This window comes from Trichomycterus rosablanca, chromosome 9 (genome assembly GCF_030014385.1).
Source record: "Trichomycterus rosablanca isolate fTriRos1 chromosome 9, fTriRos1.hap1, whole genome shotgun sequence".
NCBI classification, from domain to species: domain Eukaryota; kingdom Metazoa; phylum Chordata; class Actinopteri; order Siluriformes; family Trichomycteridae; genus Trichomycterus; species Trichomycterus rosablanca.
The window spans coordinates 17,840,044-17,856,512 of NC_085996.1; the positions used below are offsets into that span (position 1 = coordinate 17,840,044).

At 37.2% G+C, this 16,469-nt stretch overlaps 1 protein-coding gene across 1 annotated transcript; it reads left to right on the forward strand.

The window, feature by feature from the left end:
* Positions 1-1,146: 1,146 nt before the first annotated feature.
* Positions 1,147-11,110, forward strand: adat2 (adenosine deaminase tRNA specific 2). Its single transcript, XM_063001203.1, has 6 exons — positions 1,147-1,368; positions 1,445-1,549; positions 3,630-3,780; positions 5,626-5,732; positions 9,115-9,187; positions 10,418-11,110. Exons 1-6 carry the CDS (start codon positions 1,270-1,272, stop codon positions 10,528-10,530), a joined length of 648 nt encoding a protein of 215 aa, XP_062857273.1. The 5' UTR covers positions 1,147-1,269; the 3' UTR covers positions 10,531-11,110.
* The last annotated feature ends 5,359 nt before the right edge of the window (positions 11,111-16,469 follow it).

Consider the following 16,469-nt stretch of genomic DNA (forward strand, 5'->3'; position numbering starts at 1 on the left):
ATATTAAACCAAGTTTAGATCCTAAAGGAGAATCTTGATCGGCACCACAAGCTGTAAGGTTACACAAGTTACAGCATCATGCATGTGTGCAAACTGTCTCTCCATCAGCAGATACGCTCCATCAGCTGTGCAGCATTTGAGGTAATGAACTTTTCTCGTTATAACGACATCCTTTTCTCGTTTTAACGACATCCTTTTCTCGTTATAACGACATCCTTTTCTCGTTATAACGACATCCTTTCTCGTTATAACGACATACTGACGGTATTTTTTTTTTAACTGTGTGGCAGCAATACGCTTCCGTACTTGAGAGATACCACCAGCCAGAACCAAATTCCTTGTGTGTATTCACATACCTGGCCAATAAATCTGATTCTGATTTTGATTCTGATTAATTTAGTTTAAAGTTATGTTTTTATTATTGGAGAACTGGTTTTGACTCAGATATTCTAAAACTAAATACACCCAACACAGGTTGTATTTCAGCCTTTCATTTAGTGTTAGGTGTTGCTGGACTAACTGTTATTCTAACCATGAGACAGCAGTTAGTGAAAATCAAGGAATAAATAAAAATAAGACTGTTTTCGCAAAACCCTTTCTTAGTGTATTTTTAGTGTAAGTTCCACAAATGATGTCTATATAATATGTTTGTATATTATGTTTGGTATCATAATGTGTTTTGTTAAATTTATCAGATTTTACCGGAGCGGCTATGGAGCAGGTGGCCATGGTTTTACTCAGACCCTTCCCAAAAATGGAAGTAGGGAGCCGCAATGTCCTGGTGGCCATGAACTATTTTACGAAGTACTTATCATGCTTTCCTCTTTCTTGTCATGTTTGTGCTTGTGTTATGCTCTCCTTTTAATAAAAAAAAAATTGGAATTCACAGACTTCTAAATTAAGAAGCGTCGTAGACGTCTCTAAAAACGTGTACACGCTTTATCTTTTTAAAATTTGAAAATAGCCCGAAAAAATCGCATCCCGCGCCCTTTCAATTTTCACTAGCGACTGCGTTTCAAACAAGTCCAATTTGGCGGTAAAACTGCGAACCTGGCAACTCTGGATGTGCGGCACAGTGCCGGGTGCTTTACCATCGATTGTGCTGAATTGATTCACCTGTCTGGTCCCTCTTCTATTTATGTTCCCCTTGTTAAAACATGAGAGTAACGAAGCTCGGCGTGTTACCGGATGCTAGTAGCAGAGAAGCAGTAGTTTGTAGTTTGTAGTTTGTATCCACATCTATAAAGTGCAATTACACAAGACTTCAAAATGCGACCAGGTTACAGTGAAAATCATCTGATAAATAAAGATTTTTCGCAGCCATCAGACAGTGAGCTTCAGAATTGGATGACAAAAGCGTTTGATATGGTATATTTAATAATAATGTTTATTTTATACTTTGCAGTTAAACTTTTATAAAAAGGTTTTGTTTGATCTATAATAGGCTAAAGACGCGCTTGAAAGCGGTGAAGTGCCAGTTGGATGTCTTATGGTTTACAACAATGAGGTTTTGGGAAAAGGAAGAAATGAGTCGAATGAAACAAAAAATGTGAGTAAAAATAAAATTAAATAAATGTATCTCTTATTGTGCACTGGGCAATTAAAGAGAAAATACACGCAGTTGCCAGTTTTAAGTCGTATTAGTCACTTTCACAGCGTAATGAGATGAGGAATAGGGAATGCCTTTGCAAAAGTTATAAACAGCGCTGTACACTCAAAGTTTAATTTATAACACAATAAAACATCCATTCTTTCATTTTCACTTACCACTTTATCATGGGAAATGTGAAGAGTGGCACCTACAAACATTATTACACTTTATTTGATATCTGGTATATATTTTTAGCTATGGTAGCTAATTATTTTTTTGGTGTATCATATGTGCTACATGATGTGTAACTGTACTATTGGTAATGTGATAGCTGAGTATGAAGTGGAGCTCTTTAGAGAAATACACTATATAATTGGACACCTGACCATGAGCTTTTTGGACATCCTATTTCAAAAACAAATTTTGTTAAAATGAGTGACATATGTAAGCTTTTTAGCTATAACAACAACAACCTTCTGAGAAGGTTTCTCACAAGTATGTCTGTGGGAATTTGTGCCAGTTCAGACAAAATAGCATTTGCATGGCTGCACACTGATGTTGGTCAAGAATGCGTCAACTAACGTTCCAATTGATGTTGTTTTTTCCAAAGCTGTGCAGTGGGGCTGAGGTCAGGGCTGAGCCAGGTCACTGGAGTTTCTTTAAATGAAGTTTATTTTCATGTCTTTATAGACGTTGCTTTGTGCACAGGGAACAGGAACATGCTAAAACAGGAAATGACCTTTCCTAAACTGTTTATTACTGTTTTTAGGTTTGAATATAATTAACTTAATATATAATATAACACTCACTCACTCACTCTCTGAACCAATTACGGTGGTGGGGGGTGTGGTTCTGGAGCCTATCCCAGCTTTTCAATGGGCGCAAGGCACACAGTAACACCCAGGACGGGGCGCCAGTACACACGCACGCATGCACACACACACACACAGAGGACCTTCTTGCTGTGAGGCGACAGTGCTACCCACCGAGCCACCATGCCGCCCTATAATATAACACCTATTAATAATTGTTGAGGCTGAAAAACATGGTCAATAATTATAGTCCTTATAGGGTATTTCTTTTTTGGAGACATTACAATGTTACAGTATTACAAGACATGTATATACACTCATTCACCTTTTCATCAGGTTTATCTAGATAAAGAAAATAGGAAAAGAGTTTTTAATGTCCCCTTTCCTCTGGATGGTTCTCTGTGATATGTTATGTTTTAAAATGTATCACCTTCATTATTATTTTACCTAAATTCCTGTGCTAAATTTGGTTAGCCTTCTTGACCAGGGACCAAGCATACTGAAGCCGGCCACATGGGTGGAGTGAAAAACAGTGCAGTCTGTTGATTGGTCACTTGCATTCATCACTAAATTGCCACCAGAGAAAGCAAATACAAGCTTCAAATTTAAAACCCAACTGTAGTAAATTCTATTAGAGCGGTTCCTTAAAGAGTAAAGAAAATTAAAGACCACAACAATTGTGGTGCAGCAAACTGAAAATCGTGTTGTTGCTGCTGCTAATGTTAACAATTACCATGGCATATTTGCTCTTAGTGTCTGGTGGAGAATGGCATCACAGCTTATCTCGAGTGTGTTTCACCTACTGTCACTGGTACCCTTTTGTACTCGGAAATAGAATGCCACAATAGGTACAGTACTGTCTTTTGGGAAACATTGTGAAACTTACTTGTGCTTAATTGTATTACTTGTTTACTTTATGCCTTGTATACTTGTATACTTCATATAATTTCTATGTTATGTTTGTTTCAATACTAAAATGCGACACAAATGATGCTTCAATGGATCTAAAATAAATATTTATCTGTTAAACAACAAATAATAGGAAAAAATAGTCCATATTTTAAAGGCCTTGACTGACAATAATGTTAAAACACAAAAATAAAATTAACACACATTTTAAACCAATAACTAACAACTTGATGTAATACTAGTATAATTTAGTTTAAATCTATTAAACGATTCAGAAAAAGAACTGCAACTGACTTTTCTATGTTGTTTTGGAATAGGCTACACGCCATGCAGAGATGGTGGCACTGGACCAGGTGTTGGAATGGTGCCGTCTCAGAGACCTGGACCCAAATGATGTGTGTAAGCACACTGTTCTTTATGTCACAGTGGAACCGTGTATCATGTGTGCAGCTGCCTTGCGCCTGCTACGTATCCTTAAACATTTTGTCAATTTTGTCTGTTCTCACATTAACAGTAACACTGTTTTGGAAGTTTCCGGAAACTATTGTCAGTAATACTTTATTGTCAGTAAAACTATCTTGAAGTTTTACTTAACTGACAATAGTACAAAGAAAAGGATTTTCACGATTGTCTGATTTTATGTACAGTATCTCTTCATGTTGTGCCATACATTTTTAACAGGAGACAGATCTGGACTGCAGGCAGGCCAGTCAAGTGTATGTGCTCTATATACAAAGCCATGCTGTTGTAGCGTGTACAGACTGAGGTCTGGCATTGTTTTGCCTTCCTAGGAAAAAAATTTGAATGTTGACTTGATAGAAATATATGTCTAAAATCCTAAAATTCACTACACACTGGTACCTTTACACATATGGAATTTACCTATGCCCTGGGCACTGGTGCACCTTCCACCCATGAAAGATGTTGGCTTTTGCACCTTTTGTTGATAACAGTCTTGATGGCCTTGTTGGTGCAGAGAAACCAGTGTCTATTTTTTCCAGAAACAAGTTGACTCATCTGACTATAGTACATGTTTTCAATGTCCTTTGGGCCTGGGGAACTTGGCAACATTTCTAATTTATGGCATTCTCTTTGTGTAGTAGAATTTTAGATTGGATTCTTAATGCAGCGACAGACTGTTTAGTGACAAAAGTTGTCAGTGAGCTGGTGTGGCTATACACAGTAGCTTGACAGCCGTCTGAGGGCATGAAAGTCAGGCACATTCAACAGTGGTTTCCAGCCATGCTTTACACAGACAGATTTCTCCAGATCACCTGAATGTTTTGGGACAGTATGAAAAATGCAGATAAAAAGAAATGCAGTGTTTCTTGCATGTACTTTGACTTGTATGTCGTTGCAGACAGTTTGAACTTAAAATATTTCATGTTTTGTCTGGTCTACTTAATTTTATTTCTTTATAAACATTTATTTCTGCATTTCAGGTCTGACACACATATAAAAAGTAAGCAATATGGGGATAGTAGGGGGTAAAAAAAATAATAATATGATTTTAAACAGGTGATGTCAACAGAGGATTTTAATCATAATTTGTAACAAAAGCAGTTTTCGTGAAAGACTTTAAGGAGCAAAGATGGTCAGAGGATCTCCAGCTTATCAACAGATGCGTGAGAAAATTATTGAAAATTGTCATTTATCAATAGCTGATATAACCACCTGAGTGAAGGGTTACTTTGGCAAAGGTTTACTGAGTTACATTCACAAATGCCACTTAAAACTTTACTATGCAAAAAAGAAGCCTTATGTTAACCATGTCCAGAAGCGGCATCAAGTTTTCTGGGCTCAGAGTCTCCAATTAGCCTAGCGGCATGTCTTTGGACTGTGGGAGGAAACCGGAGCACCCGGAGGAAACCCAAGCTGATTAGAGGGGGGGGCTGATTAGAGGCGCCTGCACAGAGATGAGGAAAGAGTGCCCTTAGGGTGTGTCTCTCCGCATGCAACGCTAGGTGCCACAATACTCATCAATGCATCTGGCTTGCTGCTCATATGTCGGAGGGGATGTGGGTTAGCTTCGATCTCCTTGGTCAGGGCAGGGTTCGGCATAAACAGAGAGGAAGCACGATACAACTTGGACAATTGGATGCGCTAAAGGGGGAGAAAAAGGGGAGAAAATGCAAAAAATAAATATAAATTCTGAAGGTCATAATTAGTTTTATAAGTTGAGTTACATTAGTACTTCTAGCAGTCTGATGCCATAAAGATTTTATTGCCAGAACTATGTAAACATGTACAGAAACTAAATTAACTACCATTTCACAATCCTACCAGCTCATTCGGTCCTTAACGCCAATGTAGATGTTCCTTTAGTAGTGTATGGTTGTAAGAATGAACGATTTGGAGGCTGTGGTTCAGTGCTGGACATCTCATCAGATGATCTACCACACACTGGTACTTCCTTCAAGGTAAAAAAGAATATATATATATGATTAGACAGTAAAGATGTGTTAGATGTGTTTGGAGTTTTGACTTGGCTGTAAGCATTAGTGTTTAAATTGACATCACACTAAATATGCCAAGTGATTACATGATTACATGATTATTAATGTAGTATGTACTATTTCGCCTGATATTTAGTACAACTGAAACATGTTCATCTGTTGGCATTTTGGTTAAACAAAAGTCTTTGTCAGTCTTGTTTTATTTGCATTTTGCATTGCAAAATGGCCCAACTTTCCTGGAAATGGTGTTTGTATAGATATACATAAATGTTTTCAATAAACTACATCCCCTACAAAACATTTACAGTGGGGCCAAAAAGTATTTAGTCAGCCACTGATTGTGCAAGTTCTCCTACTTAGAAAGATGAGAGAGGTCTGTAATTTTCATCATAGGTTCACTTCAACTATGAGAGACACAATGAGGAAGAAAAAATCCGGGAAATCACATTGTAGGATTTTTAAAGAATTTATTTGTAAATTATGGTGGAAAATAAGTATTTGGTCAATAACAAAAGTTCAACTCAATACTTTGTAACATAACCTTTGTTGGCAATGACAGAGATCAAACGTTTCCTGTAAGTCTTCACCAGGTTTGCACACACTGTAGCTGGTATTTTGGCCCATTCCTCCATGCAGATCTCCTCTAGAGCAGTGATGTTTTGGGGCAACACGGACTTTCAACTCCCTCCACAAATTTTCTATGGGAATGAGGTCTGGAAACTGGCTAGGCCACTCCAGGACCTTGAAATGCTTTTTACGGAGCCACTCCTTTGTTGCCCGAGCGGTGTGTTTGGGATCAATGTCATGCTGGAAGACCCAGCCACGTTCCATCTTCAATGCTCTCACTGATGGAAGGAGGTTTTGGCTTAAAATCTCATGATACATGGCCCTGTTCATTCTTCCCTTAACACGGATCAGTCGTCCTGTCCCCTTTGCAGAAAAACAGCCCCAAAGCATGATGTTTCCGCCCCCATGCTTCACAGTAGGTATGGTGTTTACTCAGCATTGTTCTTCCTCCAAACACGACGAGTTGAGTTTTTACCAAAAAGTTCCATTTTGGTTTCATCTGACCACATGATATTCTCCCAATCCTCTTCTGGATCATCTATATGCTCTCTGGCAAACTTCAGACAAGCCTGGACATGTACTGGCTTAAGCAGGGGGACACGCCTGGCACTGCAGGATTTGAGTCCCTCTCGGCGTAGTGTGTTACTGATGGTCCCTTTGTTACTTTGGTCCCAGCTCTCTGCAGGTCATTCATCAGGTCCCTCAGTGTAGTTCTGGGATTTTTGCTCACCGTTCTCATGATCATTTTGACCCCACGGGATCGAGGGAGATTATCAATGGTCTTGTATGTCTTCCATTTTCTTACAATTGCTCCCACAGTTGATTTATTCACACCAACTTGCTTGCCTATTGTAGATTCACTCTTCCCAGCCTGGTGCAGGTCTACAGTTTTCTTCCTGGTGTCCTTCGACAGCTCTTTGGTCTTGGCCATGGTTGAGTTTGGAGTCTGACTGTTTGAGGCTGTGGACAGGTGTCTTTTACACAGATAACGAGGTCAAACAGGTGCCATTAATGCAGGTAACGAGTGGAGGACAGAAAAGCTTCTTAAAGAAGAAGTTACAGGTCTGTGAGAGCCAGAAATCTTGCTTGTTTGTTATTGACTAAATACTTATTTTCCACCATAATTTACAAATAAATTCTTAAAAATTCCTACAATGTGATTTCCTGGATTTTTTTTCTCTCTCATAGTTGAAGTGTACCTATGATGAAAATTACAGACCTCTCTCATCTTTCTAAGTAGGAGAACTTGCACAATCAGTGGCTGACTAAATACTTTTTGGCCCCACTGTACATGCAGTTCACATTAAAAAGGTGATTGCTCACATGTTAACTACATTGTACTGTACATTGTATGCTGCTGATAACATTTTAGCATTCCAGCTAACGATTTTGGTCACAAATGTGATTTAAGTCTCAATTTACATTCATAAATGTATTGATGTGTTTACTGTGAAAATATAGCATATTTGCCAGAGTTTTATTTAGTTCATTTTATATAGGTCATTGCCAGCTGGAAGCAAGGGGTGCCCACAGGCATCTACAGTGGTCTGAGGGGGCAAGGAAAAACTCAGACCCAACATAGGTGGCCTGGAGGATATTTTGAATGAATTAGATTTAAACAAACCATACAATAAATACTTTTAAACAAAAGTCATAACTAGTAGAAAGAAAAGAAATGAGTTGTTGTTCATTATTAATCTAATAGTGAGTTCTGGACATTTTGAGGGCAGATACAGCAGATTTGTTATCGCTGGCACAGCAGTTTCAAACTTGCTGTCTCGGGTGGGTAAAAAGGTTCTCGTCAGAATCACTTTGGGGTAAAAGAAGATGTTGTGATAAAAAATCGTTAATAGTAAGATGTCAGTTTTGCAGAAAGTAGCATGAGACTCCAGCACTCAAATTAATTTAGTCAAATATTGTGGTGCCAGACTATGTAGAGCTTTATAGGTTAGTAAAAGTAATTTGTAATTAATGCGGAATTTATTGGGCAGCCAGTGCAGAGATGATAGAATATGACTAATGTCAAACTTTACAGTTCTAGTTAGCACCCTAGTTAGCCGCTGCATTTTGAACCAGCTAAAGCTTGTTTAGACCATTTATCTTTTGCGGCCTTGGATCCATAAAGTAACACTGTATCTGAATTAAGTAGAGAAAAATTGCACAGTATTCAATCCTTATTGTTGTCTACATCATTCTCAGTCTTACTAATTGTGTTAATGTCATTTGATTTGGCTGATATATACAACTGTGTTGTCTGCATAGCAGTGAAAATTAAGTCCATGTTTATGAATATTTTGTTTTATGATGTGGTATGAAGTCAATGTTTCGGAGGTTCAGAGCTGTTTTGACAGAACAGTAGTCAGTTAATGTTTTAGCTCATCAGTGTATATGTATTTATTAGTAACAACACATCTCTAAATATACATAATCCATGATTAAATGTGGGTAATAATAGCTGAAAGATATTAAGACTTTTTATAATTTCAGTGGCAGTTGTCATTCGTTTATCGTTTTGAAGATAATGATAGTGATGTCATTCTGAAGATTTAGCACCCCGAGATTACTTGCTTGTCATAAGAACTTTGTTTCTTATAATAAAAGTAATTCTGCAATCTGCAAACATTTATTTAATCAAATAAAAGAATACCAGACCTTCACAGTTATACAAATGTTAACTATTTAGAAAACTGTAAGCTAAGAAAGGATAAGTCTATTGTTTGTTTTGTTAATAAAGAGTGTATGCCGTGTTTGATTTTTTCTACTTTCATGTTAATTGTAGTGCATCCCTGGTCACAGAGCAGAAGAGGCTGTTGAAATCCTTAAATTATTTTACAAGCAAGAGAATCCTAATGGTGAGCTTGTTAATTTTATAATTTTCCTTTTCATTTTATAATTTAGAATTTCCTCCTTTATTTCTTTTTCCCTCCTCTCCTTTTCTCCCTATCTTCCTCTTTCCCTCTCTCCTTTAACGTTTTCATTCATCCAACCTTAAAGGCATTTCTTCATGTCAAAATCCCAAAATGTTTGGTTGGTTGAAAAATTTTCTTTTTAAATCTCTAAATATTCTTCTGGTTCCTGTCTGTGTGGATTTTAGCATATCCTCCTGGTTCTGCATGGGATTTAAAAATTGTTTTCTCAAAGCAACTTAACAGACTGCAGGACTGAAAAATCCTGATGAGCAGACCTAAGGCAACAGTGGCAAGGAAAAACTAAACTAAATATTACAAGCCTTGAGAGGAACCAGACTTGACAGGATGTGTCAAGTGTGACACCTCCTTGGGTGATCTAGAGGATAACTGAGTTAATTACAATTTGATTAAATAGACTAGATATGTAAAAATATAATTATTTCTAACAGAAGTTATAGCAAGTGAAAAGCATGAAGACTTGAGTTCATTATCTTGACTGTATTTGAATAAAGTCTGTTGGTAAATTTTGGACATTGTAAGTACTGTCAACGCAGATCACAGCCAGCAGTCCAGCAGGAATAGTATTGTTGGCAATGGCAACCACAAACCTACGAGCTTCAGTCTCAGGTCGTTGAAAGGGTTAAGTCAGAGCCATCTTGGAGTTAAAAGAAATACAGATGATGTGGTTAAAGTATACAAATAAATCATGAATAATATGTTTATGTAAAAACATATTAATAAGATGTCAACAGTGCAGAGTATAGTGTAAGACTCAGACATCCCTAATTATTTCAGCTTAACTGAAAGAGGAAACTTCCGAGCAGACTAATTGAGCAGAAAATAATCTGGTTTTAAAGGTTGAGAACGAGTTTGAATCATGAGGCGGGAAGTTGTGGTGTCTTTTATAAGAACACTTATAATAATAATAATAATAATAGTAATAATAATAATAATAGTAATAATTTACTCGTTTTTCTAATCATGGTTACTTGGTGTAGTTTAGCATACTGAGGTGTTAATGGCCAAAATGTTAGGTTAAACATTAAGTTAATATTTAGAAAGAAATAATCAGTCCATCTACATATAGCTTTGTTGCTATAATGCATAAAATTATCTTTCTTTATACTTGCATCCACTAGTTTCTACATTAATGACATTACTTTTTTCTTACAGCGCCAAAGCCAAAAGTAAGGAAAGATGGTGGCATGCCAGTAGGGGGCTCTGTTATCCTGCACAAAGCATCATGCAAAAACGATGATGGAAAAATGGCCTCCTTGGACCAATAAACAAAAAAGAAAAAAACCTGCATTTTTATTATACTGACTGAATTCAGGGAAACATATTCCACCAATATGAGGTTTAAAATAACTTTTGACTTTTCATGTCTTGGAAATCTGCTGATTCATTATTTTTATGCAATAGGATTATCCTGCCCACTCAGGAGGTTTACTGTAGTCTTTGTTGTCATTAATCACACCACACTCCTTTTGAATTTCCAGTACAGCTGTGCTGCTTAAGCTAGGAGGAGTTGGTCTGTTCTGCATTAATGTCTATGCTGGTTTCCAGTCTTTCTTCTTTTCCGTGTGTCCTCACATAACCCGAACTTCTATTCCAGAGCTGTGTGTGATCTCATAGCCTGTGCTAAATGCAAGTGTGCTGACACTGTTGGGGTTTTACACTTTACATTTATTGTTAGCATCTTTTTCACAGTTGTAATGAAAAGTACATAATAACACACTGTAATTTGTCACATGGTTCCAATAGCTATCAAAATTAACAATTAAAAAGACCATTAAATAAAAATAACAATAATTTACAAGTAAAAAGTGTGTTCAGATGCAATTTCTGCTAGTCTCTTTTTTTTCTTAAAATAAAAAAAAAATAAGTGTGATGTTTTGTAGTGTTTGTGTCTCTTGTGCTGGTGTATCTTAGTGCAGTGTCGAAACTGTAGATCATAATATATTACTGGATAGGCTAGAAAATACAGTAGGTGTTAAAGCACCGGCACTTGCTTGGTTTAAATTCTATATAGTTGACCATTTACAATTTGTTCATACAAATATAGTATAGAATAGAAATTACAAAAGTAAAGTATGGTGTTCAACAGGTCCTATTCTAACATCTCTGCACTGGCTGGCACTTAAATTCCACATTAATTACAACCCCAAATCAGAAAAAGTTGGGACAGCATGGAAAATGCAAATAATAAAAAAAAACACAGAGTTTCTTACATTTATGTTGACTTTTATTTGATTGCAGACAGTAACAACCTGAGAAATTTCATGTTCTGTCTGGTCAACTTCATTTAATTTATTAATAAACATCTATTCCTGCATTTCATGCCTGCAACACATTCCAAAAAAAGTTGGGACAGTAAAGCACTTTACCACTTACTTTTACAGACAGTTTACCACTCTGTAATGTCGCCATTCCTTTTCACCACACTTAAAAGATGTTTTGGCACTGAGGATACCAAGTGATTTAGTGTTTCAGCTTTTATTTTGTCTCATTCTTCCTGCAAACACGTCTTAAGATGTGCAACAGTACGGGGTCGTCATTGTTGCATTTTTCATTTCAAAATTCTCCACACTTTCTCTATTGGGAACAGGTCAGGACAGCAGGCAGGCCAGTCCAGTACCCGTACCCTTTTCTTCCGCAGCCATGCCTTTGTAATGTGTGAAGCATGTGGTTTTGCATTGTCTTGTTGGAAAATGCATGGACGTCCCTGGAAAAGATGACGTCTTGAAGGCAGCATATGTTGCTCTAAGATCTCAGTGTACTTTTCTGCATTAATGCTGCCATCACAGAAGTGTAAATGACCTTTGCCAAGGGCACTGACACAGCCCCATACCATGACAGACCCTGGCTTTTGGACTTGTCGCTGATAACAGTCTGGATGGTCCTTTTCATCTTTGGTTCGGAGCACACGGCGTCCATTTTTTTCAAAAAAGACCTGGAATGCTGATTCATTTGACCACAATACATGTTTCCATTGTGTGATGGTCCATCCTAGTTGACGCAGCTTCTGGACATGGTTAACATAAGGCTTCTTTTTTGCACAGTAAAGTTTTAAGTGGCATTTGTGCATGTAACTCCATATTGTAGTGCTTGACAAAGGTTTGCCAAAGAAATCCCTTGCCCATATGGTTATATCAGCTATTGTTGAGTGGCGGTTCTTGATGCAGTGCCGTCTGAGGGATCGAAGATCATGGGTGTTCAGCTTAAGCTTGCGCCCTTGGCCTTTATGCACTGAAATTTCTCCTGATTCCTTAAATTTTTTAATGATATTATGCACTGTAGAGGGAGAAATATGCAAAGGTACATTAGAGGTACATTGTTTTTTAAACATTTCAATAATTTTCTCATGCATTTGTTGACAAACTGGAGATCCAGAACTCAGCTTTTCCTGAATGCTGCTTTGATTACAATCACCTGTTGACGTCACCTGTTTGGAATCACATCTTTTTTTTTTTTTTACCTCATTACTAGCCCTAAATTGCCCCTATCCCAGCTTTTTTTGGAATGTGTTGCAGGCCTGAAATGCAGGAATGAAGGTATATTAACAAATGAAATGAAGTTGCGCAGACAAAACATGAAATATCTTATGTTTAAACTGTCTGCAATCAAATAAAAGTTGAAGTAAATACAAAGAACACTGCATTTTTATTTTATTTGCGTTTTCCATACTGTCCCAACTTTTTCTGATTTGGGGTTGTACAAACTTCTTTACTAACCTATAAAGTGTGCTGCATGTCTTTAGACTGTGGGAGGAAACCAGAGCTCCCGGAGGAAACCCACGCAGACTCGGGGAGAATATGCAAACTCCACACAGACAGGACCTGGATTGCTCCAACTGGAAATCTAACCCAGAACCTTCTTGCTGTGAGAAAACTGTAACGTATATATATAACATGGTGTTTATGTATACCATCAATAACATGGTATACATACACACACAAAGCAAACATTATTTGGTATGTCTGTTTTGTACATGCATTTATTGGCCCTCATATGTGCAACAGGTATAGCATTGACATTGTGTTGTTTAAAAATCCCAGTTCTATGTTAGTGGTATTGCAGCACTAAGAATGGTTCACAAATAACACGATTAGCAGAAGGGGTGAAGGTATAAAAAATAATGCAAAATGGGCTGCAGTAAGTAATTGTGTACCCACTAAGAGCATCCAAATGGTATGTGTACAGTGTTTATAGAAAATGATCTCCAACTGTATCTGCCACATTAAATACCCAACATCAAAGTAAAAAAACAAACAGACAAACCTAACCAATTAATTTGTAAAACACATGATTTGGATAATTAAGCATTAGAAACTTACTCTTTAGGGGCACAAACAATTAGGGCACAAACAATTACCTTCCACATCACACTCAGGCTAATTGTCCCACATTGTCTGTAGTGTATTTATTTTCTTTAGACTGAAAAGAGCATTTAAAGAATTAGGGATTTAAATGATGGTGGTGCATGGTAAAACACAGAAGTTTACATGGTAGTAAAGGTGCTTTCAAAAGGGTTTCAGAATAATGTCATGGGAAGGCTCAACCTAGGATACTGATACAAAAAGATTTTAAAGGCTTTAAGTACCCGTTTGGGTATTGGTCAGAAAAAAATATAGCTTATCAAAAGACCAGTGATTTATACAAACCCCATTTCCAGAAAAAATAGGATGTTTTGTAAAACACAAAAAAGAAGAATTTTTGTTAATTCTCTTGAATCTTTATTCTTAGGTTGTTTGTACTGATCAACTTTATTGTATTTTGTAAACAGAAACACATTTAGAATTGTATGCCTGCATCACACTCTAACATAATATTGTGTGAAGATTCAGGAATCTTTTTTTGGAGAGATCAAAATAATTAAGTCTTTCACCATCTACTGTTCATAATATTGTGATAAGATCCCAGTTCGTGTTGGGCCAAGTATAAAACCACTGTTGAATGTGCATAACCTATGAGCTCTCAGATGGTTTTGCATTAGAAACCATCATGCAAATATAGCCACATGGCCTCAGGAGTACTTTAGAAAACCATTGTCCCTTAACACAGTTTTGCTGCTGCATCAAGAAATGCAACCTAAAACTTTACTTTACAAAGACAATTCTATGCAGAAACTCCTTGAGTATTCTGGGTCTTAACTTATCTCAGATGGTCTAAAAGACAGTAGAAACGTGCTGTGGTCAGAAGAGTCCACAAATAAGCTTGTTTTAGAGAAAATTTGAGTTCTTTGTGCCAAAAATGGTGGATGCATCAGTGCCCATGGCATGGGTGATTTGCTAATGTGTAAAGATATCACTGACACGGAGGTGTATATTAGGAAGACACTACAGTATAAAGGCACTTGTAGCCATCAAGGCAATATGTTTTCCAGGGAAGTCCATTATTATTTCAGCTAGACAATGCCAGGCATCATTCTGCACATGCTACAACAGCATGGCTTGACCAGCCTGCCGGCAGTCCAGATCTGTCTCTGCAAAAAAAAAAAAAAAATGCAAAACTGTCTTTGTTTCTACACCATTAAAGTTTTGTTAATAGAAAATGTGATAGATCATGATGTAAACACGCCTCTGTCCCAACTTTTTTGGAGTTTGTTGCAGGCATCAAATTCTAAATGTGTTTATATCTTAAAAATACAATGAAGTTGTAAAAACACTGAAAATCTTTTCCCTTTCTTTCCACAATTATCAGTTCAATATTCAAGAGAAATAGCAAATCACAAAATCACTTCTTTTTATTGCATTTTACAAAACATCCCAACTGTTCTGGAACTAGGGTTTGTACTTTACAAGTTACATGTAGTTGTGTTTGACCTTTTGGTGAGATATAATTATCAAAATCTTTTCTCTGTGTTTTGGCAAAACCCCCAGTTTACAGTATTAGTAGCATTTCTATGTGTACTGTATCAAGTGTGGTAGATTATTACACTCACTGCAAGTCCCTTAGGGCTTTTTCAGCAGAAAACATATGCAGTTTATTATTTTGTGATGAATGATCTGCTGCAGAGCATTCATGGCTGTCTGAATTTTCTTTTTATGCAAAAAAGAAAAGGCTTGTTGACAACAAAATGGCTATTTCAGTGCTGAATGAGTGACAGGAGAGCATGAACTCTTTGTGTATGTTTTGAAGCCTGACTGTTTAAACTTGTGCAAGCAGCTTGCTGGTTTCATGACCAGAAGTGAGAAAGAACATGATGTCATAAAATAAACGCACAGCCGCCCACGCTGTTCCAGCTCTGGGTGGAACAGATGCTCTGTTCTGTCTAGATCATTTATGGAAGTGAGTTTTTATATATTTTAAATAATTAAGACACTGAATTAAATCTAATTAAAAGCAATTTCAGCTGTTAAAAGTACATTTACAAATGTACAAAAAGTAATATTAATTTTAAGACAAATAAACAACAATGTCTACTGTTTGTTACCAAAACATTCACAATACAGTTATTAATTATGCATAAGTTTTCTGTGGCCAGACATTCAAGTTCAGTGCTGCATATTCCACAGGATAGAATTTACTTTTTGTTGTTCTAGATTTGCACTTAATATATAGATACACCGATCAGCCATGACATTAAAACCACCTCCTTGTTTCTACACACATTGTCCATTTTATCGGCTTCACTTACCATATAGAAGCACTTTGTAGTTCTACTTTCTTACAGTTCTACTTTCTCTGCATGCTTTGTTAGCTCCCTTTAATGCTGTTCTTCAATGGTCAGGACCCCCACAGGGCCACCACAGAGCAGGTATTATTTAGGTGGTCGATCATTCTCAGCACTGCCGTGACAATGACATTGTGGTCGTGTGTTATTGTGTGTTGTGCTGGTATGAGTGGATCAGACACAGCAGCGCTGCTGGAGTTTTAAAATGCTGTGTTCACTCACTGTCCACTCTATTTGACACTCCTACTTAGTTGGTCCACTTTGTAGACGTAAAGTCAGAGTTGGTCATCTTTAAGATCTTCATCAGTGGTCACAGGACGCTGCCTACGGGGCGCTATTTGGTTGGTGAACCAGCAGTGACAATAAGGTGTTTAAAAACTTCATCAGCACTGCTGTGTCTTATCTACTCATACCAGAACAACACACACTAACACACCACCACCATGTCATTGTCACAGCAGTGCTGAGAATGACTCACCACCCAAATAATACCTTCTCTGTGGTGGTCCTGTGGGGGTCCTGACCATTGAATAACAGGGTGAAAGCAGG